Source organism: Chinchilla lanigera, unplaced genomic scaffold (genome assembly GCF_000276665.1).
Source record: "Chinchilla lanigera isolate Chin_1 unplaced genomic scaffold, ChiLan1.0 scaffold00051, whole genome shotgun sequence".
Taxonomy (NCBI): Eukaryota; Metazoa; Chordata; class Mammalia; order Rodentia; family Chinchillidae; genus Chinchilla; species Chinchilla lanigera.
In genome coordinates, this window is record NW_004955452.1 from 16445948 (window position 1) to 16472569 (window position 26622).

The 26622-nt window shown below is 46.0% G+C and overlaps 1 protein-coding gene across 1 annotated transcript in view; it reads right to left on the reverse strand.

Moving 5' to 3' along the window:
* Positions 1-23478: 23478 nt before the first annotated feature.
* Positions 23479-26622, reverse strand: part of Rragc (Ras-related GTP binding C) — a 16911-nt gene continuing 13767 nt past the window's right edge. The window contains exon 7 of the mRNA XM_005395231.2: positions 23479-24982. Within this exon, the coding sequence (XP_005395288.1) occupies positions 24831-24982 (152 nt within the window). The 3' untranslated portion in view covers positions 23479-24830. The remainder of the gene's footprint in view (positions 24983-26622) is intronic.

Below are 26622 nucleotides of genomic sequence, written 5' to 3' on the forward strand. Positions count from 1 at the left end.
ACTATGTACTGAGGTACCTGAAGTAGCTATCACCTCCATGGACAGAAAGTAGAATGGTGGTTGCCTGGGACTTGGAGGGAGGGAGAATTGGTTGCTGCTATTTAGTGGATGTGGAGTTTTAGTTTTGCCCAATGCAAAGAATTTGAGAGTTGATTGCACAGCTTAATGCTACTGAGCTATACACTTTAAAAGTACATTAAAATGGTATCCTTTATGTTATACATATTTTACCACAATTTTAAAAAAATTTTTTAAAGATTTGCTTCAGGCTGAACTCCTGAAGGGGTGTAGTAGGAATAGAAACAGCTGAGACCATCTACACAAAGTTTAAAGTATTTGGATATAAATTTTTTTTAATGTCTGCGAGCCTGTCCATATACACATGCGTGCCAAAAGAGCTCGTTTTTCTTCTCCTTACTGCTCTGAAGGGTGACATGGAGATCATCAGCACAGGAAGGATGTGAACGACCTGCTGATTACAGGATAATATTCACACAATGAGGTTAAAAGCACTGGCTGAAAAGTTCTTTCATAAAACCTGCTACATGAGAAGAGAAAATAATTTATGAGAACATGAACAATTAGCACTTTGTAAAAAAGAAATAATGCACTTAACTTGATCCCTATATTTAACATCAATTAAAGATTATCCTCATGAATGAAACTCGACCTGGAAATTAACAAGGGATTTAAATTGCATTATGCAAGCAAAAGAGAGAAGCCAGAGCACTGGTTCAGGGCTTCCGATACTCAGCTGGGATGGTATCTGTACGATGCAGCCTCACCATTTCTTCACATTTCTCTGAGTTCCCAGATGTTTCTGGAACGTATAGAAGCATTTGTTCCAACATAAAAACCCTGTGATAAAAAGCCTGAGGTAACTGCAAACACATGGTTGGCACCTTTCATTTTTAAAAATAACTTCTGGGTCATTTTTTACCAATAAACTAACCAAGAGATTCTCATAAGAAGGGATATCTGTGCTGCTCCAAGATTGGAATCTGAAACATTTCTACAAGGCTATACATGGTGGTGCATGCCTGTAATCCCAGCACTTGGGAGGCTGAGGCAGGAGGATCACTGGGAATTCAAGACCAGCCTGGGCTATAAAATGAGCTCAAGGCCAACCTGAACTGCATAGTGAGACCCTGTCTCAAAAAGACAAAATAAAATAAAAAATTTAAAAAAGACTACCCATATGTCTGTAGTGGACAGGGTTACATCAGAAATCATATTCTGTGTCACCTGGTTCCAAATCACTGCACATTTTATTCCCTAAAATGAGCAGCTCAGAAGGTTTGAGATGAGTCTTAGAAAACACATGTGAACTCTAGCTATTTATATGTGGGTTTTGAAATAGCTACAGTGTAGTAACCCACACTCTGTTCAGCAGTCCCCAACTCACAAGGCCAGTTTTATTGCCCCTGGCTGCATAACAGGGACCCAGCTTGCTCTGTTTCCAGGGCTCACTGGCAGGCACTCCCCTCCCACAGAGGGCAGATATGATGCGGAAGCACCGACACCCTCAAAGAGGACAAGCAGGAGAGCCTCTGGGCGCTCCAGACCTGTACCTAGGACGAGAGCATGAGCTCCCTCAATTTACTTCCTTCTGATCCCACGCACCCTGCTGCTTCCCGGGGACGTGTCAGGACCACAGCTCTGCTGCTGATTGCTACGACCTGCCCCACTGGGAGGAAGCCGAGAGCTTCTTGCCATCTTTCAGACCCCCTGGAAGAAAGGGTTGTGTTCACAGCCTAGAAACTGCCCCCTGAGAGATTGACTTTGTGGGGTTTTTTTCCCTGTCACTGTCACTCTTGCTACATTCAAGTTCTCTGGTTATTGTGCCTGGTGCTGGATCTGGAGGAAATTTACCCTTTGCTGAGAGTGAGAGAAAAAAAAAAAGACAGAGAGAGATTCAGTCCCAACAATCCTGGCTTGGTGAGTGGATGTGCAGAGCACCAGTTCCTCATTGTTATCTTGGGAAAAGAGAAAGCAGATGTTAACCATGACCCCTTGAGAATTCACCTTGCTGTGCTGTAAAATTCTGCATTATTAGCATTCCAAAATCCTTCCACTCTCTGCACGTCTTAGATGGGAGTGAATATTTGAGAATTCGAAAATGTGGAGAGGATGGAGGTAGCAGAAGTTTATTAAATTGGCCCAGGGCAGTTTTGAAATTTGAAAGTTTCTCACACTCCATGGCTCTGGGCCAACTCACCACAGACTCAGCTCAGCAGCCTGTGCAGGGCGTTCTCCAATAGCCTCCGTTCCATCCTCATGGGAAGTGAAAAGCAAGCATTTGGGTTGCCATGGAGGACTCTGGACTCGTCCAGCTCCAGCTGGACTCTGAGGCACACCAGGAAGAGAGCACAGGAGCACAAGGACCTCACGGTGAGGCCATAAAATTAAATTAATGAATAGCACATTAAAGACAAATCAGTCTAAGGCAGCTTCTCTTTCATAGACGTAAACAATGACACTCAACAGTTCCCTCTTCTAACCTGATCACCCCAGTGAAACGTGAAAGATTTGGGGGTTTTTTGTTTTGTTTTTATGACATTTACTATTTTGGAAAAAGGAGAGAAAAACAGCAGAACCAAATATCCATTCAGTGAAAAACTATACCATAATTATAGAGGATGTTCTCCCAACATACAAATGTGTTTTGCAACAAGATTTTACAGGTTTCTGTAGCAAGGGAGCAGAGTGCTTAATTAAGTTCAGGACTTTGAAATCAGAGGGATTTTGATTGCTTTCTGCCTCTGTGCCTTTCTAGCTGTGTGGCCTTGAACAAGCTAATTAACCTCTCTGGCCCTCAGTTTCTCCCCCAGTAAAATGGGAATAAGAATAATATTTATTTTTATAGGCCCACTCTAAAGATTAAATGAGATGATGGACATGAAGTACAACAGTATCCAGAACATAGTAGGTGCCCAAGAAATGCAAGCTGCTGGACCTCATTATTTTCATAGTTGCTACTGTTGATGTCATTTTAAAATACATTGGCCCCCAAAATTAGTAGCATCTACAAGCCCTGCCCTGAAGCCACAGCTGGGACTTGTTTTCATCATAAGTTAGACCTGAGGGTCCCTAGGGCAAACTGCAGGATAGAAATCCCTTCCAATAGGAGGTGTCCATCCTCCCCACCCTCTCCCCAACCTTTCCTCCCCTCCCCTAGGTTTTGATTTCAGAATTCCTCCCTAGGGAAGACTTGCTAAGAACATCCTGGAATGGACAGAAAAGAAAGACAAAACAATCTAATTCCTGTAATTAACTGATTAACTAGAGCCCACACTTAATGGAATTTTAAAATGCACCGCCTTTAAAAGGAAAGATGCCCCAATACCCACTCTCCGACCTCTGCGTCTTTCCCTGTGGGAAACTGATCCTAACCCAAGGGCCACTCTAAGGTGAGTCCCGGTACCTTCTGAAGCGCAAACATCAGAGGTAGGAACACACACTGAGTTTGTTATAAGAGGGTCCAGCGGAGCTCAAAGGAGGCGACAGACGTGTGTGCAAGGGCGCCACCGACCACGATGAAACGGAAAGGACAGTCTTCCTTAACCCGAGGTAATGACTGGGCTGAGTGACTGACCCAGAGCGCACAATCCCCAGCACTTTGGGCACTGGAGTTTGCAGAAGCGCCGCGCAAGGAGTCGGCTCGGCGCTCCTGCAGAGGGAGCTGTGCGGCGTTCCCGCGTGAGCAGACAGCCATCCATCACTCCGGAGAGGCAGCGGCGGGGACGTGAACTCGGTCACCTCCTCCTCCTCTCCCTTCCCCAGCAGGCTCAGAGGAGCAGAGGCGGGGGCGGCAGCACGAGAAACAGAACGCACTACAAACTGCTTGACTACCCTTTTGCAGGACTGATGCCACTGACACAAGTTTATTTTTCCCCATTTCCCCAGACAACCTCTCCGGCTGCCAGTAAGGAGGCAGGTCTTCCAAGCCCTTGTGCGCTGTCAAAGGGAGCCTTCTTTCTTGGTGAGCCCAGAGACACTGTCTGCCCAGAGCGGGTGCTGGGGCTCTAGAAGAAAGCCCCTTCCCCTTGGGATGCTGGGGAGCTCGCCTGCAAAATTAATGCACGGATGCGTGGAATAATTCCCAACTAATTTGTGTTTTGGGGTTTTTGGGTTTTTTTTAACCGGAAATTAAACACCGGACCTAGTGCTTGCCAGGCAGGTGCTGTGCCGCTGAGCTACATCCGTGTCCCTTTACTGAGCAATTTGATGGCGGGCTTAATAGGTGCTTTGTCCAAGTCTCCTTTGAAATCAGATTCTAATGCCTCAGATGCCACAAGCCGAGGCTCCAGGCTAGTGTGCTCTGAGGCATTGAGGCCTAAGCTGAGTTGACAGGCTCCATTAGAGAGCGGCTCTGTCGTGGAAATTGTGATCTTAACAGAGGGGCATGTGGTGGATAGCAATTCTGCACACCTCCCTCTGCTGTGTGGCAGGCCACTTTCCTAAGAGTGACTGAGTGGATCAGGAGACTTTCACAACGCCATTGTCCATGTCCCTCATCTAACCTGAACAGTATGGCCAGGAAGAGGAAAGCCAGGAACGGTGTGAGGAGGGGACAATACCCAAACCCACTCCTAGGGCCTAATAGTCCGTGTAATCTGCACACCTTCAGGTGCTTCTCAAAATTAATGCAAAGTGTAGAACTTTGCACAGACTTTGGGATCTCAAGCAGGACATTCTTTCAGACTGAACTTGTAGCAGCAAGAGCCCTGGAATGGGGACCTGGATGTCCCAAATGATCTCCACAAAGGCCTTTGCCATCTAGGCCTGAACATCCTCACTTTCCAAGGCCAGTTTGGGGCTGCCCATGGAGTAGTGCTGGGTTACCAGTAGTCCAGACCAGATTCAGAATGAGCCCTCCTCCGCCTGCAAAGGAGAGGAACTACTTTCTGAGCGGGAATTGAACCAGAGATCAGTGAGGGGACTTTGTAGACCTCACCTGCCCAGAAGGCAGATCCCAGCTGGGTAAGCAAGACCCGCGAAGGCAAAGGCACGAAGGCTTTGAATCTAAGAGGCTAATAAAATGAATTTAGAATTCACGCACTAGAGACAAGAGGACCGAGCCCAGGCCCCTGGGTCCCAGCTGCCTTCTGCCGTCTGAACACGGCAGGATTCGCCCCGCCACACCCTCCTCCGCACAGACACCTGGAGGTGACATCTCCCAAGTGGCTGCTCTCCCGAAGGTGAGCCCGCGGTGCTGGGCAGGGTCGCCTGTCTGCCCGTGTGCATCCTGAGTATGAAGAGCATCGCTGGGACTGAAAGGAAACCAGGACTGACCCACGATCGCCACACTGCTAACGCGGGACTCAAAGCGCCCAAGTCTGCGCTGAGCTCCATTCCAGCAGGAGAGCCGGGCCGCCTTCGGCCATTCTTTTCCTTCGGTCACTTAGACCCTGAAAGTCCTGGCCTGGGCGGCCACAGCGACGCCTCCCACCGAGCAGCCCCCCGGGCCCCCAGCCAGACCCGGAGCGAGCTTGGCCGCCTAGCCCCGGCCGGCCAGCAGCCAGCAGCCAGCCAGGCGCCGCGGAGACCAAGGCTGCCATCTAGCGGGCGAGGCGGGAGGGCGCCGTCGGGGACCCCAGCGGCCGGGGACAGAGGACCGCAGCGCGCGCCGCTGGGCTGGTCGAGGCCGGGACTCGCGCCAAACTTCAGCGCAAGCTGCCTGACCCTGAGCCAGTCCTCGGCCCCCTTTGAATCAAATCTCCTTTCCTGGTGAAATTGGGAGGATACGGCTCCTCTGCCCGGGGTCATCAGGAACGGCTAGCCTGGGGGACGCTGTTCCCTGCTCCCGCAGACCTCCTGCTCCACGTGCTCTGCGCCCTGCTCTTGTCCAACAGAGTAAAGCGTTTACTGCATTCTCCCAGAGACGGGAGGTGGAAGGAGGAGCTGGGGAATCCGTACTGAACAGCAGGATCCTTTTCTAGGAATTGTAAACCCAGAATTGTAAATAAAATGCTAATGATTTATTCGTGCTCAAACTCCGGGGGCTGCGTTGCAGCTTTTGAAGACAATTCCAAGCTTGGCTTTCCAGGAAAGCAGGCCTCCCCGCTGCCTGCCAAGGCTCTGCCGGTCTTCTTCCCTTGCCACAGGTCAGGGTAGGGGACTGCAGTGGCTCCTGGTGGAGACCTGGCTGGGCTCAGAGGAAGACCAGCCTTTTTCCTTCCATCTGCGGCCATGTCAGAACCCTTAGCCCTCGTTTTCAGTTCATTTAGCAAGCACCCTCCCTTAGTGGAACACTGACGGTAGTCCAACCGTCAGAATTCACATCTGATGGGGAAAGCTGATTTAATGAACGATCTCACACGTACATTACAGTGAGTGCCCTGGAGGGGAAAAATATGCACTGGTCTTTAACTTCTAGGATGGATTCCGTGGCAGTTGTGAGAGCCTCCAGGGGGCCCTGGGAGGTTGAGTCTAACCTTCTCTATAAGCCCTGACTGCCCTACATTCGTTAAGGTATTCCTTTAAAAGGTGAGTTTTAAAATAAATAAATAAATAAATGAATCCCAAATTATTCAAGCAATATGCATTTGTGTCTGCAGCTGCCACGGTAGGGCTGCCTGAAGGTGAAGGTCAGGAGAAAACACAACCTGACAGACTGCAGCCCAGCCTGAGCCACTGTCCAGATCAGCAGCGATGGCCTCACCTGGCTTCCTCTCCCCACTTAGCAAAGGTACTTAGCAAAGGTACTTAAGGGAGCCCAGCCCCTGGCTCAGAGCCACCCAAAGGGGTTTCATGGCCACCACTTGCACTGCAAGGCCAGGACACCTGGAGCGGCCCCACCACGCTCTCTGCAGCTCCCTGCAGCAGCACACCACAGGCTTGTGCTGTTTTTAAGAAGAGCTTCTCTTCCCCACGCTCCTTCTGCAATTTCTGGAGAAGAGATGAGTCTCTGGTTTATCCTGGCCCTTGTAAGGTCCTTTTGAATGTAAGACACAGATGTACCAAAGATGATCAAAATGCCCAGCTCCACCAACAAGCCGACTTTTTGCATCAGACTATTAAGGAAACAGGTCCTCAGCAAGGAGTAGATCTGTAGGTCATACTATTGAGAGAGTTCACACATCCTGCAGAGACCTACACTGAGTGACCATTATTCTTTTGTTTATTGGACAAACTTATTGATCTCTTCCTATGAACTGACTCAGTACTGGGTTTTGAGGATATCAGGCAGATAAAACAATTCCTACCCCCAGGGGGCACACAGTGTAGGCCAGGCCTCCTTCACAAAGCAAGGAATTCTGGGGTTCACGCCCCTGCCCCCCAGTATGGAGATACAAACCCTAAACAACCCTGTGTCCCTGACATTGGTATATGTTTTGGGGGAATTCATGAAACAATCAGTCCCAGAAGCTAAAAAATAAAAAATGGTGTTTGGTCAGGACAGCCAGCACCAAAGGGCAAAATAAACGAATCAACCTCTTTGAGACACTCTGATATAGGCTGAGCTATATCAAGGATCACATTTTATTTTACTTTAATTTTTATGAAAAAGAAACATACAGGCAATAATAATGAATCAAATTCAGCTACCTGCTACAACATGGATAAATCTCACAATGTTGGATCAAAGAAACAAGACACGAAAGCCAAATATATACAGTATATAAGCAAAGAAATGATCACCACCAGGTCTGTGGATGTGGCTCAGTGGTAGAGCACTTGCTTAGTACGTAAAGGTCAAAGGTTCAACAATCCTCGGCATTTATAAACTTAACCTGCATTTATAAACTTTTGTAGATAGATTAGCTCACAGTAAAAAAATGCTAAAAAAAAAAAAAAGGAATGTCCAACCTGTTTTTAAAATGTGGTGCAATCTTTTCAAGCTGAATTCTTCAGTTTGAGTGTCTATACTCTTTCTGAATTCTCTATAATTGTTTATATCAACCTTTTGATGACTACAACAGTTTCAACCTTATAAATACAGGTAAAGAAAAGAGATCTAGTTCCACTGATCTACCATATGACTTTGCCACATTCCTTCTCCCACTGGGCCTTAGTTTCCCCTGCTATACAATGTAGGGGTAGGAGAGATGATTTCTCAGGCCTCTAGTTCTTTGAGGGGTCCCTTGCATGTGAGATGAGGTTTTCCCTGCTCTGGAAATCTGTTCCTAGAGCCCAGCAAACTCTGCAGTAATGTCACACGGCCAGAGCAAGTGAGCATCTCAGACTCCCAAGGTGGCTCTCTGAAACTGCCACAAAGGCTGCTCCAGGGCGGGGAGGGCCCTGCCTCTCACCTCCCAGAATCAGCAGACGACTCGCTCCATCAGTTCTCAGATTCCTCCCCTCTGCAGAGGCAAGAGCTGTCTTCGGCCCGCTGTCCCATGGGGACATGAGCACAGCTAAAATCCCATTGATTAATCGGGTCCCACCCTCAGATCAATGGCTGGCATTAGTCGAGCTTAGCGCAGTTTTATTAGTCTGGCTGCCCTCTTGCAGATGTTATAGATGAAGAAATAAAACGAGGAGGAGAGGGAAAAAGGACAAAATCATTAGTCTGAAAGGAGCGAAAGAGCATTTTCTCTGTTTTGTATTCAGATTCAGAGCTGCACTGTCTAAGCCAGAAGCACATACAACAATCCATTCGTGTGCTGTTTCCAGAACTTCGGCCCAGCCTGCTGATTTCCCATTTTGCCTGATATCTAAGATCCCAGGAGCATTTGGTCCATAGCAACCGCCAGCTTAGTCTCTGAAGCCATTTTCCAAGGCCCCGAAAACACCTGAGGTCCCACTCATTCGTTCATTCATTTCTCAGAAGGGCAGAAGGTTTTTGCCTGATGTAGGGAAACAGGCCTAACTATCTGACAGATAATCCATCTTGAAAGTGTCATACTTGCTCTTAGAGGACCGGTCCTTCCACAGAACTCACAGAGAAGCCTGTCACGCTGTCTCCACCCTGCCAAAGCTTTGGTTCCAGCAGAGGAAACCCATCCACTCACTGAACCTCTCCAGAGAGGTGCTTTGAATTAAGACCAGAAATGCTTTCAAAAGACTTCAGTCCCTGGTCTTCTAACAATGACCTCCTCCTTAATTTTGTGATGGCTTCATCTGCCTTTTTTCAATCAGCTAGGTAGCTATAAAAAGCTAAACACCTCCTACTAACCCCATTAGGATGAAAGCGGAGGATTTTATTATTCATTTTTAATAGGAAGAAGCTCAAACTCCCCCAGGAAGTGTAAAAGGTAAGGTTTCCACTGTATGTGGTACGGAGAGAGGTTGCAACAAAGCAGACCCTACCAGAGTGGGAATGTCAGGGACAAGCAGGAAAGGCTAGGGTGGCCAGTCTCTGAAGAGAGGAAAGTCAGTAATCTCAGGCAGGCTCTTCCAGCTCCATGGTGTGGGTTGATTTCAGGACCTGCCTGGGAATCCAGGAATAATCAGAATCCCCTAGAACACCGTCTCCTGGTAATTGTCTGTTAAACATTTGCAACACACACACAAAGGTAACTAAACGGAATGGTTCCCTCCAGGACCATGCCGTTCATAAAAGTAATAAAGCCCCTGCCACAGACAGTGTCATTACCCAAACGCCATTAACATCAATATTCGTATCAAATACCATCTGGCAAAGGAGACTGCAAACCGAACCTCTCCTACTCTGGGACTTCCTGCCTGGCGGGGAGGGGCAGCCCACAGCCTCCTCCTCCTCCTCCTCCTCCTCCTCCTCTCCCTCCTCCTTCTTCTCCTCTTCTTTCTCCCCTCTTCCTCCTCCCCCTCCCTTACCCCCCTTTCCTCCTCCCTCTCCCTCCTCTTCCCCCTCCCTTTCCACCTCCTCCTCCTCTTCCCCAGCACTGATGCTCAGAGCGTGTGGAACCGGGTCTGCCTACAGATCCTCAGCCAGGCCAGCAGGTGCACCCTAGGAGAGGGTGAGGGTATACAGGGGAAAAAAGGATGAGAAGAGTGGAAAAGCATCTAAGTCTAATTTATTCACTGTCATTGACTTCTCTTCAAGTCTTAATTATGAAGATGCAACCAACTGCTCCTTCACATTGTCATAATAGGAAACTGCTTGAGTATTTATATAAATCTCAGAGGAATCATTGTTTTGAAGAGAACTTAACCTCCTGCCAGTCCCCAGGGTTGCCTGCAGACAGTGTCACACACAGAACCCTATACTTAAGTCGGAAGAGCTTTCTGTGAGGAGTAATTACGTGACCCCAGAACACTAGCTCCTCCTGGAGAGAGCGGCTTGGGGCTTGGGGCACAGCTCAGCTCCTCCCCTGCACTGGATCCCACTTCCCCCGCCGCTGCATTAGTGTCACGCCTGTGGCCGCCTGGGAACCAGAGATCATCCACCCAGCATGAAGCCTGGCATCCTTCAGTCCCGCCATGCTCAAGCAAGGAAAAAGGCAGGAACCTGTCTGCCTGGAGCTTGATAGAGCGCCACTGGGCACAGGCAGAGAGCAATGCAGGCACAGGCTTCGGGGAGATCATCGCAAACCGTGCCAGTCCTCTTTCCCTTCCCAGTTGTAGGTATAATGGTAGTAAGTGTCTGCAAGTGAATACCTGTCGCATGGAGTTACAGTGCGACTTGAATGAATTAATACTAATCATCATCACAGTAATGAAAATAACAGCAGCTGCCTTGTATCAGGTATAAGGCTGAGATCCCATTTGTTCATTTAGTCCTCATCGTAAGCACATGAAGTTTAGAAGTATCTTTCCACACTTCCTACACAATGAGCAAAGGCTCAGAGAAACTGGATAATCTACTCAAACTAAGCCACTGAGAGAACTGGAGTTTCCATCCAAATCTACCTAACCCAAGTATCTGCACTCTTTGCCATTATTCAGTCCCACTACCAAAAGCATTTTGTGAGCTCCGACATCCTGAGTGTGGGACTTGACTCCTGGCTCTGCTGCTTCCTAGCTATGTGACCCTGGGTAGTCACTTTGCCTCTCTCGGTCTTTTCTGAGCGGAGCCTCATAAAAGTGGTGATGTTCTTATGAGATGATAGCAGAGACAAGATGGTTGCTCTTCTTAATGGGTAAAGGCAAATGAAAATAGCAACCACAACAAGTTTCTCTTCTAGGAACCCGGCATGGCACTAAACACTTGGGAAGTAGCGGCAGCAGCCGTAAAGAGGAATGGCTGAGGGAAATGCAAGAAGGAGTCTCTGTTTAACCCAAGGCACTGGGGCAGCCCAAATACAATGCCCATCTGCAGCCCTGTGGGATCTTTAAGAGACCGCCAAGGGACAGAGAGATGTTGTTTGGGCCATGGGCTAAGGACCAGCCTTTGAAACCACACAAGCCCACTTGGTTCCAACCATAATCCCAGAACTGGGGGCCTGGACAATAGTCATGGGATCACAATTACTCTTAACAGCAGCTGCGGCAACTTTCATACTAAGAGAGTGGCGGGTAACTGCCCGAAGAGTGGCTTGTGCTGTCTCAGAGGAAGAGAAGACGCTATAAGGTGGGAAATCTTCTCTGCTCCCACTGTAAACCCTTGCCGGAAAGACACAGGACCCAGTGAATTAAAAACACAGAGCACTTTCCAATATTGGAAGCACCCATGGATTTACCCTAGGACTTTATTCCTTTATTGTCACCCAGTACAAAGGCTTCTTAAAAGAGACAGGGACAGACATAGAGAGGGGACGTAGTACTTCTAGAGAGAATCTAGTCCTCGACTCCAATGCAGTACTGCTCACACTCTAGGTGTCTCCTGTCATAAAGCCTAACCCTCCATCATCCCGCTAGCAACCTGCATGGCCCTTGGGGCTGGCAGTGGATGTGTGCTACCAGGCTGGAACAGGCAGGGCTAGAGGCCAGGGCAGAGCTGGGTTTCCCTCACCTGGAAAAGCACACTGCATCACTGCCAGAGGAGAGAAAAGTCCAAGCAGCGCTTAGGGCCCAAAGCACGGAGACAAGGTCTGCGAGGCAGGTTGGAGTCTGATGGGAAGTCTGAGCGTGTCAGTGCCACCAGCAGTCAGAGCTCACCTTCCGGACAGTGAGACGTGACTCACAGCCTCGTCAGCGGGTGCTAACAGAGCCTGGGTGGGATGGGTACTTGCAGAGGAGCAGCTACTGCCACCAAATGTACAAATGACAACACCCTGCCCTTCACCGCCCACAGCGCCCTCCTAAAACCCTGTGTGCTGTCTTTTGTGACTCCAACCTGCTAATAGGCAGAGGGAATTTTTCCTTTGCTAACATTCCCTGACACATTCAGGCAAAAGCATCAGCGTCACTAATACTTCCCAAGGAAGGAAAAATCAAGAAGGGAAGACTTTTTTTAATCTGTACTTTTTTTAAACATTTGGGTAAGAAAATCCAGGTGTCAAAGAAAAAAATCCCCATTTACATCTTTTAAACTAGGAGCAATTAATATTTTCCACAAGGGAAAAAATATTTTCCCCTGAGGTGCACGCCCCCTCTCTTCACCCTGTTTGCAGAGTATTGTTAAGCCATGCTTTGTAATTTGTTGCACGCTTAAATATTCAGTCTGTATTTCATCTGGGCTACACATTTAATTTAGTCAACATGTTCATTTTAAGATCAATACTGTCATAACTATGTTGAAAAATTAAATTATTGTAACTTTATTTACATTTCTTAAAAGTACTGTGAAAATTATTCTTAACCAGGACCTAATCAATGTTAGAGTCTAAAAATATGCCACTCTGCATGAAGCTATAAAAAGATTAATGTACATTTTTTACAAGAAATTAGTAGCTTAATGAAGTGGATAAAAACGCTGTCACAATTTTTATTGGATCTAAATTGCATAGTAGTGGAGGTACAGTAAGTGCCTTCTACATAATGACATAATGAGTCATGACTAGTGCTGGAAGGCTAATTTGCCCTTAACTGACACAAAACCAGGGAATTAACATCCCAGTCGCTCTACGCCAATAGCAGATGCATTATTTCATTGCACAGCAGGGTTTTTAACTAAACTCTTAACTGTAGAAATATTGATCTATTCTTCTGTGAAATGATGAAATTGGAATTTTTTAAAAGGACGTCTTAAATTATGGCTGCGCCAGTGACATTTGCTTTCACACTACCACGCCTGCCTACAGAGCAGATGCACCCAGCAACGTTTGGGGAGGCTCCTACCTGTGCTTTAGGGTTTGTAGTCAGAGACAAAAGGAAGAAAGAGCTTTATACAAGAACAAATGCTGGCATTAAACCACCATGAGAAAATGACAACCCATCTGTATGGGCCCAAGTTCAGCAGTAAACGTTCTTGAACATTGTCCCAGTCCAGAAACTGGTTTATTTTGAAGTTTAATGCTTGCAAGTTGGGTTGGATACAGCAGCACCAAAAACAGTAATATTCAACTAAAGATTTAAATAAAATTGAATGGTGATAGGTAGACTAGGAAGTAGAAGGGGCTAGAGCACCTTATCAGAGACAAGTATATAGTCAGGGGCATGCTGTACTGCTAGCTACTTGGTAGGCTGAAACAGGAGGATGGCATGTTCAAGGCCAGCCTGAGCAACATGGTAAGACCACACACACAAAAACAAAGACAAGTATAAACTGAGAGACACTGTACTTTCTTGGTTTCAATGCTATCATTCATTCATACACTCACTCACTCATCCTATATATAATGAGTATTTACAGAGTGCCATGGATGGACAAATATACCACCCATGGTGGCTAATGATTGTTTCTGTTAAAGAGTGCAATGCAATATATTTCATTGTTTAATCAAGGAAATCAAAATTTACCCTGCTTTGAAGTTCTTACAGTAGACCTTGTACTAACTTCAGATACCTGTGTTGTCATAACCCAGGAACTTAGAAGAAAACACAACAATGTGCTGATTTACGGATACACATCTGATACTTGGTGTGTTCCTGTTTGATACTTTGGGTTAGGGGGATAAAGCAGCCAAGTTAGAATTCTTCCTGCTTGAAAATCTGAGAAACCAACCCTGCTTAATTTATGGAGCCTGCACTCTGTCACATGACCAAAGCCTGGCATAGAAAATATCGAATACAGCTTGATGGGCCCTGAGGCCGGCGGTTCTCAGCCCTAGCTGATGGCAAGTCACATGGGGACAGCCTTACTTTACTTAACTGGCTTAAGATGGGCCCGGGATTACTATCGCTTAGAAATCACCCCAAGCAATGACAGAGCGCATCCAGGGTGGAGGCCATCGCTGTAGACACAGACACTGAAGCAGAGAAACTGCAGTCCTTGCTCACAGAATTGGAGATCCTGACGAGAAGGTTCTGACCAGGAGCTGAAAGGAAGACAGCCACAGACAGGACAGAAAAGAACGCACAGAGGTGACCATTTGACCCTTGGGAAGCACAGACAGTAAACTTGCCCTGTCCCGGCTTGAGGATCATCTTCCACTGTGTGTCAGAAGCCACTAAACATCTCTTCCTCATCTTCTCTTCAATTTTTGTAAGATTTTTAAAAATGCATATATGTATATTGTTAATTATAAAAAGGATACATATTCATTTACTCCAGAAAAATTGGAAGACACTGTTAATATGGTTCTTTAAAAAAGGTAATGAGACTTTTCAAATCTATGTTATTTTAAAGTACAGGAGTCGATCTATTTAAGAATATCCTAAAATTGGCTGCTGAAGCTAGTGCGAAAGAGCCCGTTCGTGTGCTCTCACCAGCCTGGAGTCTCGTCCTTCAGAAACGTGCCCATTTGATAGACGGGAAGGGAAGCGCATTATTTTAATTTGGATTTCTTCTATTCCTAGTGAGGCGTTATTTCTTCACATTTTTGACCTCTTCTCTGATGTGTGTATGTGTGTACCACACACTAATGTCTTTTCTGTATTTTATTTTTAGAATGTATTGCTCACTGATTTATAAAATTGTATTAAAAACATTAACTTTGTCTAGTACATGTAGCAAATATTGTCCTAGTTTCCCTTGTTTATAGTACATTTTGACATCCAAAAATTTTCATTTTTATGTAAACATACACACACACACACACACACACTTCTTACATTGCCTCCCGTATCTCCCACCCTCTCGGTGTGATGGCAAGCCCATGCAGCCCCAGTCAGAAGACCGACCCTCACTCACAGGCTGTGTAATTTAGAGGAAGCCACTTCATTTATCTAGAGCCAATTTTCACCATCCGCACCCTAACTTTTGTCAAGATGACATTCAGTCAACGCTATGGACGGCAAGGACTTTGCTATCTTGTTCACTGATACTTCTCCAAAATCTGAAACACAGCCTGACACCCAGTAGGCACGCAACAAGTATCTGTTTAATGAGGAACTGGCTTGGACCCGAGCCCAGAGCAGACAGTCAGTAAATGTGGGTTAACCCTCACTATCGTCCACAGCAAGCTCATGGCTTCGCTGAAGCCTCCAGGGGATCAGAAGTTACATCTCTGGTATGGTTCACATCTAGATGTCCCGGAAAGCCTCGTGGGCTCATAGGCAGGGCGTCCGGCAGATGACTGGATTATGGGGCATTCTAGAAGGGAGGGCCCGGTGGGAAGAGACGGGCCCTGTGGGAAGTTAAGTCTTCCTTTCTAGGGCCTCCCTTGATGTTCTCTGCTTCCTGCCCACCATGCCCTGAGCAGCTCTCCTCTGCCATGCTGTCCTGCCTTGAACCCAGTTAAGTACAGACTATAAATGTGAGCCAAAATAAACCTCTCCTCCCTTAAACTGCCTCAGTGACTAGGGAAGTGACTAAGACTATTTCCCCACCTTTGTGTGTGTGTGGGTGTGTGTGTGTGTGTGTGTGTGTGTGTGTGTGTGGTACTGGGAATTGAATCAAGAGCCTTTGCACTGAGCTACATCCCAGCCCCTTTTTTTAAGACAGGGTCTCACTAAGTTGCCTAGGCTGGCTTGACCTTGCAATCCTCCTGCCTCAGCCTCCCAGAGTGCTGGGATTACAGGCAGGCACCCATTCCACCAGCTTCCCAGTGCTACTGTGCACTGATCCCATTATTCCCCAGCTCAGCGACGTCTATGCTGAGTGTTCAGTGGGAAGCCAGCCTTCTGCTCTGCACCCTTGGATACACATGAGGGTCAATGCACGGACCAACCCTTGAACTTCAGGATGGCCCTCATAGGACTTCAACACATAAAGCATAATCAAAACAAGAAATGAGATGGGCCAAAATGTGAGCCAAAATAAACCTCACTAAGAAGTGAGCCTTACTAAGAAGTGAGTTAAGATAGGAAAAGCAAGGTCAGAAAGATGTGTTAGAGGGGGGGACCCTTCCAACCCCAGGATCCAAACAACAGAGCTACTCGAGACGCAAAGAGGAGGCAGGCTGGCCCCGGGGGTAGGCTATTGACTGAGCTTATTCCTAAAAACTATTGGCTTAATGTTCTCCTTGACCACAAGACAGTTATGTTTTATATTCACGATTTCCCTTACCCAGACTATTTTACTTGCTCATTGACACTTATGCCATATGCTAATGTATCAGTTTCAAGAAAAGCTCTCCTTTTATAGTTTTTACATATATAAGGGGCAGAATTGGAAACCCCAGGAAAAATGTGAAATCCAGAACAGGCAGCCAAGTCCAATTTTGCATTTCTGTTCTAAATAAGCCTCCCAAGTGGCTTGTGCTCATATTCACAACCAGTTCTTCACCTCTCTGGATGAAGTAGGTCAGGTTCTCTGTCAGGTTGGCACATAGAATTCTGCACACAAGTGCAGGGGCCTTGGAGCCCTGGCATCCCGTCCACTGCCTCCTAGCCTCATTCAGTGAACTCCTTGCCTTCCAAGTTTGCCCTGAAGAGCATTTAACAAACTCTAAACTTCAAAATCTATAATGATTATAATCCTCTTGGCCTGAAATTGTTTTTGTTTCTGTTTGCTTTGTTTTTATATTTTGCAACTAATCACAAAATACTGACTCTTTTTGGTTCATATTTTTTCAGATTATTATCTAACTACCTGAGCCCTTAGCTAAAAATCATGACCCACGCGGTGTGTGGATGTATAAGTTAGGTAAGACCAGCTGCTATAACAACATCCAAAAGCTCAAAGACTTAACACCAGAGATATCTCTTTACTATATATATATTAGTCCAACACAAATGTTTCTGGTCAACTGAAAAACCCTTCCACAACGTGACCCAGGATCCAGATTCCTTCCTTCCCTTCCAACTCTGTGTTTTCAACAACGTGCTCATCCGCATTGCTCCGTGGGTGGGGAAAGAGGTGCAGAAGCATGCAGGAGAGGATTTATGGGCTGGACCCTGAAGTAGTCTACATCACTCCTCCCACTATTTCCAGAACTCACCCAGACATCCCTAGTAACAAGAGAAGTTGGAAGTCATCCCTGTGCCTAAGAAGAGGAGAAAATTTGTCTGGTGACCAGGCAGCATCCTGCCTCTGCTGCCACAGGAGGCACAGCTGCTCTCCAAAAGCTCTGAGATGAGCTGCTCAGAGCCTCACAGCCATCCACTACCTGCCTGCCCTCCTTCCCTCCTCCTTCCCTCCATCTCTCTTCCCTCCCTCCCGCCTTCCTGCCCGTCTTCCTTCCACAGACTTGGCCTATGAATTCTGCTACCACCAAAGACAGACCTTTGCTCTGGCCTCAGACAGGACTTCGAATCCAAGATCTGCCAATAAAACCAGAAATTAAAACCAGAAATGTGTTCTTGTAAGTTCCTTTTTTTTTTTTTTTTGTCTTTTTGAGACAGGGTCTCACTATGCAGTTCAGGCTGGCCTTGAGCTCACTTTGTAGCCCAGGCTGGCCTCAAACTCACAGGCACCCTCCTGCCTCAGCCTCACGAATGAGCACTAGGACTACAGACATGCATGCACCACTTCACCTGGCCTGTTCTTTCCTCTTAGTGCCTTACTTTTCCCATCAGTAAGATGGGCCACAGCAATAGCTCCACCCTAATGACACTGAATAGATGGGATAGGCTAGACAAGAAGGCACAAATCAAAGACTAGGCACAATGCCAGGCAAGTTGTAAGCTTTTAAATATTAAAATACTAATGCTACTGCTAATAATCATTATAATAAAAATTATTTATCATGATAGACCAGCCCAGATTTTTTTTAAGACAAATTCTTGCTATGCAGTTCAGGCTGGCCTCCAACTCACAGTGATCCTCCTGCCTCAGCCTCCCAAGCACTGGGATTACAGGCATGAGCCAGCACATCTGGCTTAGCCCAGATCTTTTTTTTAAAAAAAGACTCTAAAACAGAAGCACTGAAGCTCCTATGAGAACTGAGGTAAAATGAAGGGCCTAGATGGGGGTGGGGGGAGGGTAAAAATGAAAAATAATACAAATGCGGACCTTTCCAGACATTATCGTGGATCTGAAAGCAATCAAGATTAATTAAGGACTTAATGATACTTTGTGAGAGGAGCATAAGAACTTACAGAGGTACAAAGTGGCTCAGACCTTCATTTTTTTTTTCCCCCCCTCCGGTACCAGGAACCGAACTCACGACCTTGCGCTTGCCAGGCAGGCGCTTTTGCCGCTGAGCTAAATCCCCAGCCCCCAGACCTTCATTTGGGACATCTTTCAAAGTCACCAACGTTCCTAGGCAAAACGAAGATCTCTCACTTGTTCTTGCCCCTGGGTCTCGGCGTTGCATTTCACTGTAAGCCCTCCTTCCTCTGCCTGGCTTCTTTCTCGCTGTAAGCATCATTCATTCGAACTTGCGTCCCAGCTGTCCTCCTGCCACTGACTCACTGCAGCCCTCCTCCAAGGCCCGGCGCACCCAGCACTGCCCTCACCCGCGCGCTGGCCTGATCTCCAGCTCGGTCTCCTTCCGCTCATCCAGCCTCATGACTCTAGTTGTTACAGGGTGCTTCTCCTGAAACCCTGCAGCTCCTGACCTCGGCATAACAGATCGCCTTTTTCTACCACCCCTTTCTGCCACTGCCACGGGGGTCCAGCAGTCAGGAGGCAGAGCCAGGAGGCTTGGTCTTATTAAACATCTAACCAGAAAGAGCCACAATGCAGCACAAAAGCAACCTACACACATGGAAATGACAAATAGTTCCATTTCCAAAGCCAAGACAGGTGTCAGAGAAGCGGTTGGCAGGACCACAGGCCAGTGCCTTTTGCGGAACAACGTCTCAGGATGGAGAACGCCAGCTCTGCTTTTTGAATAGGATAGGCTCAGTCTGCACAAAGACATTAACACTCCCATCTCAGCTGACTCGTTACCTGGAACACGAAGTGCACGCCTACTCGAGCAGTCAGGGTACAGGACCTGGGAAGAAAGGAAGAGCTATGCACAATTCACTAACACTGCGCGTCCTGGCACCTCAAGAAAAGCAAAACCAACAATGCAGAAGATTGATATTTCATTTTAGATTTTTGGGTGTTTTGGGTTTTGTTTTGTTTTGGGGGGTTTTGAGACAAGGTCTCCTATGTAGTCCAGGCTGGCCTTGAACTTGCAAAGATCCTTCTGCCTTAGCTTCCTGAGTCCTGGGATTATAGGTGTGTACCATCACCTCCAGCCTAGTATTTCAAAGTGTAAGCCGGGTGTGGTGGTGCACGCCTGTAATCCCAGCACTTGGGAGGCTGAGGCAGGCGGATCATCTCAAGATCGAGACCAGCCTGAGCTACAAAGTGAGCTCAAGGCCAGCCTGAACTGCAGAGTGAGACCCTGTCTCAAAAAAAGACAAAAAACAAAAACAAAAAAAAAAAAAAACTGTACGAATCTTCAGGTGGAAGCTGCAACACCCTGAGCAGAATACACTGACATGACAGGCAATTTCAAGTGGGGAGCTGCTTTCCTGCCATTTCCTTCCTCCCTATAACTGTCCTTTGCAATTTCCTCTGCTACATTTGAAACAGGTCTGAGGATGCATGATGCATCTACTCCCTTAATGTTAAAATTACAGATTACAGGGAAACGGTGTGACTCTAGAAGAAATAAAAAGTGCCCCTTGAAAGGATAACATGCCGTGGTCTTTTCCTTCACAGTATTTTTGTCTCAAGCCCAAGTGTGAAATAATTTCAACAAACTTCATTTAAGAAAAGTGATGAAGCTGGGCATGGTGGCGCACACCTATAATCCCAGCACTCAGGAGGCTGAGGCAGGAGAATCACTGCGAGTTCGAGACCAGCCTGGGCTACAAAGTGAGCTCAAGCCCAGTCTGAATTGCATAGCAAGACCTTGTCTCAAAAAGACAAAAAAAAAAGTGAGGAAAGCCACTATTTTAATTTAAATATATAACATTTCCTTCTATGGGAATCTTTAAGGGCACACACAGCTACAAGAGACGGTTTAGAGATAAAGAAGTTCTGCCTGCATGGAAATGTAGACACAGCGATCATCCTAAGGCCCCTTGGTAACTCATAATTCATAAAGCAAATGATGTTAGAACCTTCATCCTATCCAACCTGTCAAAAAGAAAATTGCAAGCTGCTTCATTTCCAATTTTTAAAAAGTCTCAAATCAGTCCTGCACAGTATCTCAGGGCAAATAACTTCACCTCTAAATTACCTGTCCATGTGGATGATGCAGGCAATATGAACTTTCAAAACAGCAAATACGCAGAAGCCAGAAAGCTGGAAATGTATAGTACAATACCGCCACCTAGAGGCTAAAATCTAAGGAACTGGACACCACAGCAAACATTGCCCAGAGAACAGACTCCAGGCAGCTGACATGAGGAAATGCTTCCCCTAAACAACGGTGTACTGTGAAAAAATGCTACAGAGTAGTAAGTTTCTACCATCATTCTAAACAAGGACAAGATTGTATTAAAACATATAGAAAATGGCATTTAAAAACTCATACTTCCAATGCCACAAAACGGTTCTACCTGTAATATGTCCTGCCGTATATTCATTACGCACAAGCATTTCCAAAGGATCAAATAAGAACATGTAATATGAATGGAGATAAACAGGGCTCTTTATTACAGGTCTTCTCGACGCCTTTAGTATTTGACTATACATAGTGATCTCCAAAAAGATGACAGAATGCACGTTTCCAAAATTTAACTATAAAATTCTTTTTCTGCAAAACACACAAGGAGAACAAGGTCATTTGGTGGTTCAAGGTTCTGAGCCGGGTGCTGCGGAGCATTCTTTAATCCCAGCACTCTGGAAGGCTGAGGCAGGAAGATCAAGTTTGAGCCCAGCCTGGGAAACTTGGTGACCCAGTAAGACCCTGTCTCAAAAAAGAAAGGCGTGGATATAGCTCAACGCAAAAGCCCTGGTTCAGTCTTCAGCGCGCGCGCGCGCGCGCACACACACACACACACACACACACACACACGCTCTGGAAGCAAACTGTATGGGTTCCAATCCTGACTCCACAATTCAGCTTCCGTGTGCCTCAGTTTCTGTGAACAGGACTGTAACCCCCACTCTCAAGGTGCTGTGAAGATTTCATGAGGTGATACAAATAAACCACCTAAAACGCCGGGAGCTGTTGCTATCTCCTTATGTCCTGGGTGGACGTTACGCGCAGTGACGCAGTTCAGAGAAGCCGCTGTTCGTCCAGATGCACTCCAGCTACACCCACTGCTGCCTGCATTCCCCGTAGACACCATGCTCTTCAGCGCCCTCACAGAGGGGAATGTTCACTTTGCTAGCTTAGATAGAAAACTGTAAAAATGGCCACTGATAATCGCTTTTCAATCACTGAAGAGCTTCCAGGATTTGCACAAAAAAAAGGGAAAACAGAGCCTTACCAAAATCCACAGGTCACACAGTGCTTTTACCCAGCAAAACGTGTACACTGTCATCATTTTATCCTCTTCTGTCGCTTCTCTGCATGAGGACAGAACTCAAGGATAGAAGGTAAATTAACACAAGTCACAAATAATTCCAGCCTCCTATACTGGGACATCACTATGTACACACATGTACAAGTGTAGGTGTGAAATGTGTGTGGACAGAAGAGGCGGAGCATGTGAATTTTATTAAAACTCCTTGTTGCAAAAGATTGTAAAGTTCTTGTAGCCATCCTTCCCAGCTCTCAGGTAACTGGTACAAATCAATACCCATGAGGTTGCAAACACAATTCAGATAAACAGTTGGAAGTTTTATATTATTCTTTTACCTTAGTCTTTCAACATTCTATTTCACGCTATTTCTCTTTCACTTTTTCTCTGTAACCACTCCTTGAATTGTTAATAGTACTAGCAGAAATAACTACTAGGCACCTATGTGCCATACACACACCTCTTATCCCAGTGCTCTGGGAGGCTGAGGCAGAAGCATTGCAACTGAGTGACTTAATAAAACCCTGTCTCAAAACAGAGGCCTGGGTTCATTACTCAGGTTCCCCAACACACACACACACACACACACACACCGCGCGCGCTTTGTTGCCGGGGCTGACCTTGCATTTCTAGGCTCATGTGAGCCTCCTGCCTCAGACCTCTGAGTAGGAGGGGCAGGCAGCGCAGGGCTGTCAGAGCTAGAGCCCCACTTTGCCACCACCTACAGCTGTGACTAGTCTAGCCACCTGTGGTTCACCTGGGATGGTGTCAGCTTCCATCTGTCGCTCAGGCATAATTATGAACAGCATCCTGTCCACCCTCAGCAGTATCCCGGCTTGGAATTTTAAGTTACATGGCCATTTTCTTGGTTAATCTTCCTCGTTGCTGCGACAAATTACCTGCTACCCACAACTGGAAAGGTTTGTTCTGGCTCACACTTTAGTCCAGTCGGCTGGCTGCAGGACAGGATGGCACAGAGGAGGGGGGCGTGGTGGAGGAAAAGCTGCTCACCAGGAAGCGGAGAGACAAAGTGGGGAGCCAGGAGGGAGATACCCCCCAACCCCAAAGAGCACATTCAGCTGTAAACTTAGCATTGGACGGAACCCCTGTGAGTACACTGTCCCATGATCCAATCACCGCCCAAAAGCCCCACCCATCGCAAGAGGCCTTTCAGGCCTTCTACAGGCCTCAATACAATGCTGTACCCCTCAGGACCCGTTTCCAAATGAGTTAGGACTAAATATTTTAATAAGCTTTTTCAAACTGTCTCTGTGATTTTTCATTTTAGAGTTTTAAAACTTAACTTCTACTGTAGTCCAATTATTTTTCAACCTTGACCTCCCTCCCACTGATAACATACTTTTCTCCAACCAGCTCAGACCCAACTGTATGTTTACACAAACAGAACACTAATTTAACAGACACTTAAGGGTCAATAGTGAGCATCTCAGGAACAGGGAAAAAAAAAAAAAGCTGGACCACGTACCATCTTTTTAATAGTATTCTATTTCAATCGTCTCCTGACTCCCTCACTTGAATACAATGCATCAGTCATGCCAGGCCCTGGATATTCCTGGCACTGAGTGACGTCTGTAGAGATGAAAGACAACCGAAACACATTTTCACCTGGCCACATCTCCTACACTGGAACAGAAATGAGCCAGGGGAGATACCTGCGGGGGAATTCCTGCATTGACACAAGTCCTGAAACAAAGGGAAGGGAACTACATAAGGCAGCAGAAAAGGAAACGGATGAAAAGATGATGACAGAGTGGGACACTCCGATGTTCCGGTAGCCCACCCTCTCATACTTTAGGCAAGGCAGAAGACTGATTTTGGAGTAAATACATTTATTGATACCCATTTTATATATAGTTCAATGAAATAATCTATAAATATAAAAGCATTTTTTCTTTTGGATATCACCGTGGTCCATGTAAATACTCAACAGTCAGAGTCATCTGCAGGAAGCACTCCAAGTCACACTGCTAGGTTTATAGACCTGAATGTATGTTTCATTAAACAGCGGCACTTACATACTCAAGTGGTCCAGTGGCTTTGGAATATGTGACTACTGGGCGTGTGGAGTAAAAATAATGTGTAAGTTTAAATCAGTGGGAAGGGTATCAACCATCAACAAAAAGAAACAATTACAAATCAACAGCCTATGTGAAAAAAGTACCACAGCTGACACTCGGGTCAGAATACTGGAGACGAGCATGTAAGACAACACGTGTCGTGGCACCGCATGTTCCCACCTCCAGCGGAGCCACCAGTGCCTTTGGGTCAACAAACAGCAATGCTGACAGAATGTAGACAGTTTAGAATAAAAGCAGTGAAGAGGCTGATATCAAGATTAAAGAAAAATAGGCTAAATATTTCAGCAACATAATGAGTTTCTCCCCTACAAGGGGACTTTGGGAAAAAGTTTTTTAAAAATTCCCTTTGTTACACGAAGCATGATCATTTATCAAATGCAGGAGAAGGAACTCATGACATCTCTGGTACCCAAAACAAGGGTACAAAATTTTCTTCTGTTTCGAAGTTTTTTTCTGCAACACCTCCAAGGGAACTGATGCAGCCCCTGTGCAGCCTTGCTCTCTACCCGACGCAGCATAGAATTTTATTTCATTCCCTCAGTAACAAATATAGAAATGTCTTTTGCTGCAGTCAGACGATGCATCTTCCGAGTTAGCAAGCGAACGCATTTAAAAGGTCTTAGATGTACAATGTCCAAAACTGAGATCTCAGAGGCAGTGTTAGAATTTAAGCAAAGCACACTATTCAAATGAAAGCCTAAGGGAAGCATATAAAAATTCGGTTTTGTCCATTATTTTCAGCTGGAACTGATGGCAACAGTACCTGATAAGGATGGGTAACTGGTGTGATCTTCAGGTCCAAAATATTCCAACTATTTAAAGTAGGACTCAAAAGAAGAAAAAGACAACTTGAGTTCAGTAACCTCTAGAATTCTTCTCTGCCAATTTTTTAAAAAGAAACAACAGCTTCAGTTGTATACCACCAGCTGAAGGGGTTTTCATCCGAATCAAAAACGCTACCCCCTCGCCTCTAGAGGGACAGGCACAGGTCCCCACAAGCGGCAGCTCTCATGTCCTGTAGCACGCGGCATTTGACCTTGGAGTGAGGAGTCAGCTGGCAGCAAGCCCCAACCACTGGGAGTCTGACTAGATGGCATTCCGAGGCGTGCCATTGTGTGCCAATGCTTTCAGACTGGGGGCGGTGGACTGATGACCACAGCTCCTGTGAGAAGCCACACCCACCTCAAACACCTCATGAATAGCTTTCCGGAAACAGTGGAAGTTGTAGTCTATTAAACCTGCAACAGAGAAAACAAAGACGATGCCTCCTGAGTGCCAAGTACAAATTCTACATTAGGAAACATTCAGTGACAGAAAAACCTTGGTGTGTATTAAAAAACATACACCTGATGAAGGAATTCTCTGCACTGAAATATGATAAATCATATCATCAAACTGTTAACACCGGTTAGCACTAGCATTAACACTGGTCTGGGAGTAGACACGGAAGATAATTAATAAAAGCAATTTTAGAAAATTTACAATAAACTCTAAAGGTAAAATACTTTAGAATTATCACGTTTTTCCTTTTTAAGTCTTCTGCAGCTAATGAAAAGCTACGGAAATAGGCAGACAGCTGGGCCAACTACTGGCAGAGGCCTGGAGTCTGAGAAATCCCAGAGAGGCCCAGCAGGGGAACGCAGCTTGTACCCACTTCCAGGCAGGGAAGCGTCCTCTCATCTGTTTTAGGAAGTGGGCTTCCACACAAGATTTTGGTTGAATAAAGACTTCTATTTTATGACAGAAATGGCCAATTGCTTAGCCATTTTATCCCCATCTCCCCTTAAAGCAGTAGCCCATTTTTGGATGAACACCTGGTACCAGTAAAACAATACACTTGCCAGCCTTCTGTGTAGGCAGATATGGCCATGTGACAACTCTGGTCACTGAGATAAGCAAAGGATACGTGGAACTTCTGTGGACTTTTTTTTTTTTAGACAGGGTCTTTCCATGTACTTCAGGCTGGCCTGAAACTCACAGTGATCCTCCTGCCTCAGCCTCCCAAGTGCTGAGATTACAGGTGTGCACCACCACACCTGGCATGAACTCTTATGCTTATGAAAATATACTTCTTCTTCTATTCCTGAAAGAATATATCTTCTTTCTTAATATCTGGAATATAGATGAGATGGCTGGAGTCCTAGGAACCATTCTGGACCATGAAGCAATCTTGAAAATACCAGCCAGTGCTCAGAAGGGCAGTGCAGGAAGTGAAGCACCTACAGAAGGTACTAGGGATATCCACCTCCACACTTCCTAAATGTGACAAGACACAAACTTCCACCTGTTTAAGCCATGGTCATTTTGCGTTTGTACACAAGCCTAACCCAGACGGATAAGCACTGCTTGAAATTCTTCAATGTCCAGAACAGGTTGCAACCTCTTCAATCCTAAGAAACAGCTCATCATGGTATATATCCACCATCACATCCTCTTGCATATACAACAAATGTGTAATCTGATCATCCTCTTGGCCAAATTAACATCTCTGACACTGAAGTTTCAAATCACTAAATTCACGTTCAGATAAAGTAAAATATGTGTGTCCTGCTTGAACACAATGTGGTCTCTTAATAATTTATATTTGATTTGGTGAAAGTCATTAAACACTTATTGAACAGCATAAGAGAGTACAATGTGTCAAAAGAAGCAACAGATACAGCTCACCCCTTCAAGGATATGCTAGCAGAAGCATAAAGCCAACACACAAAACATAAAACAATCTGGGGTCAACTGACTACAAATCTACAAATGTGAGAGGAGTCCAAGGAGCAGAGACGGGGCAGGGCAAAGCAGTCAATGAAAGCTTCAGAGATAAGCAGAACTGTGTGTATATGGGCAAGATGCAAAGACACAAGAAAGGCAAGGCAAAAAAAAA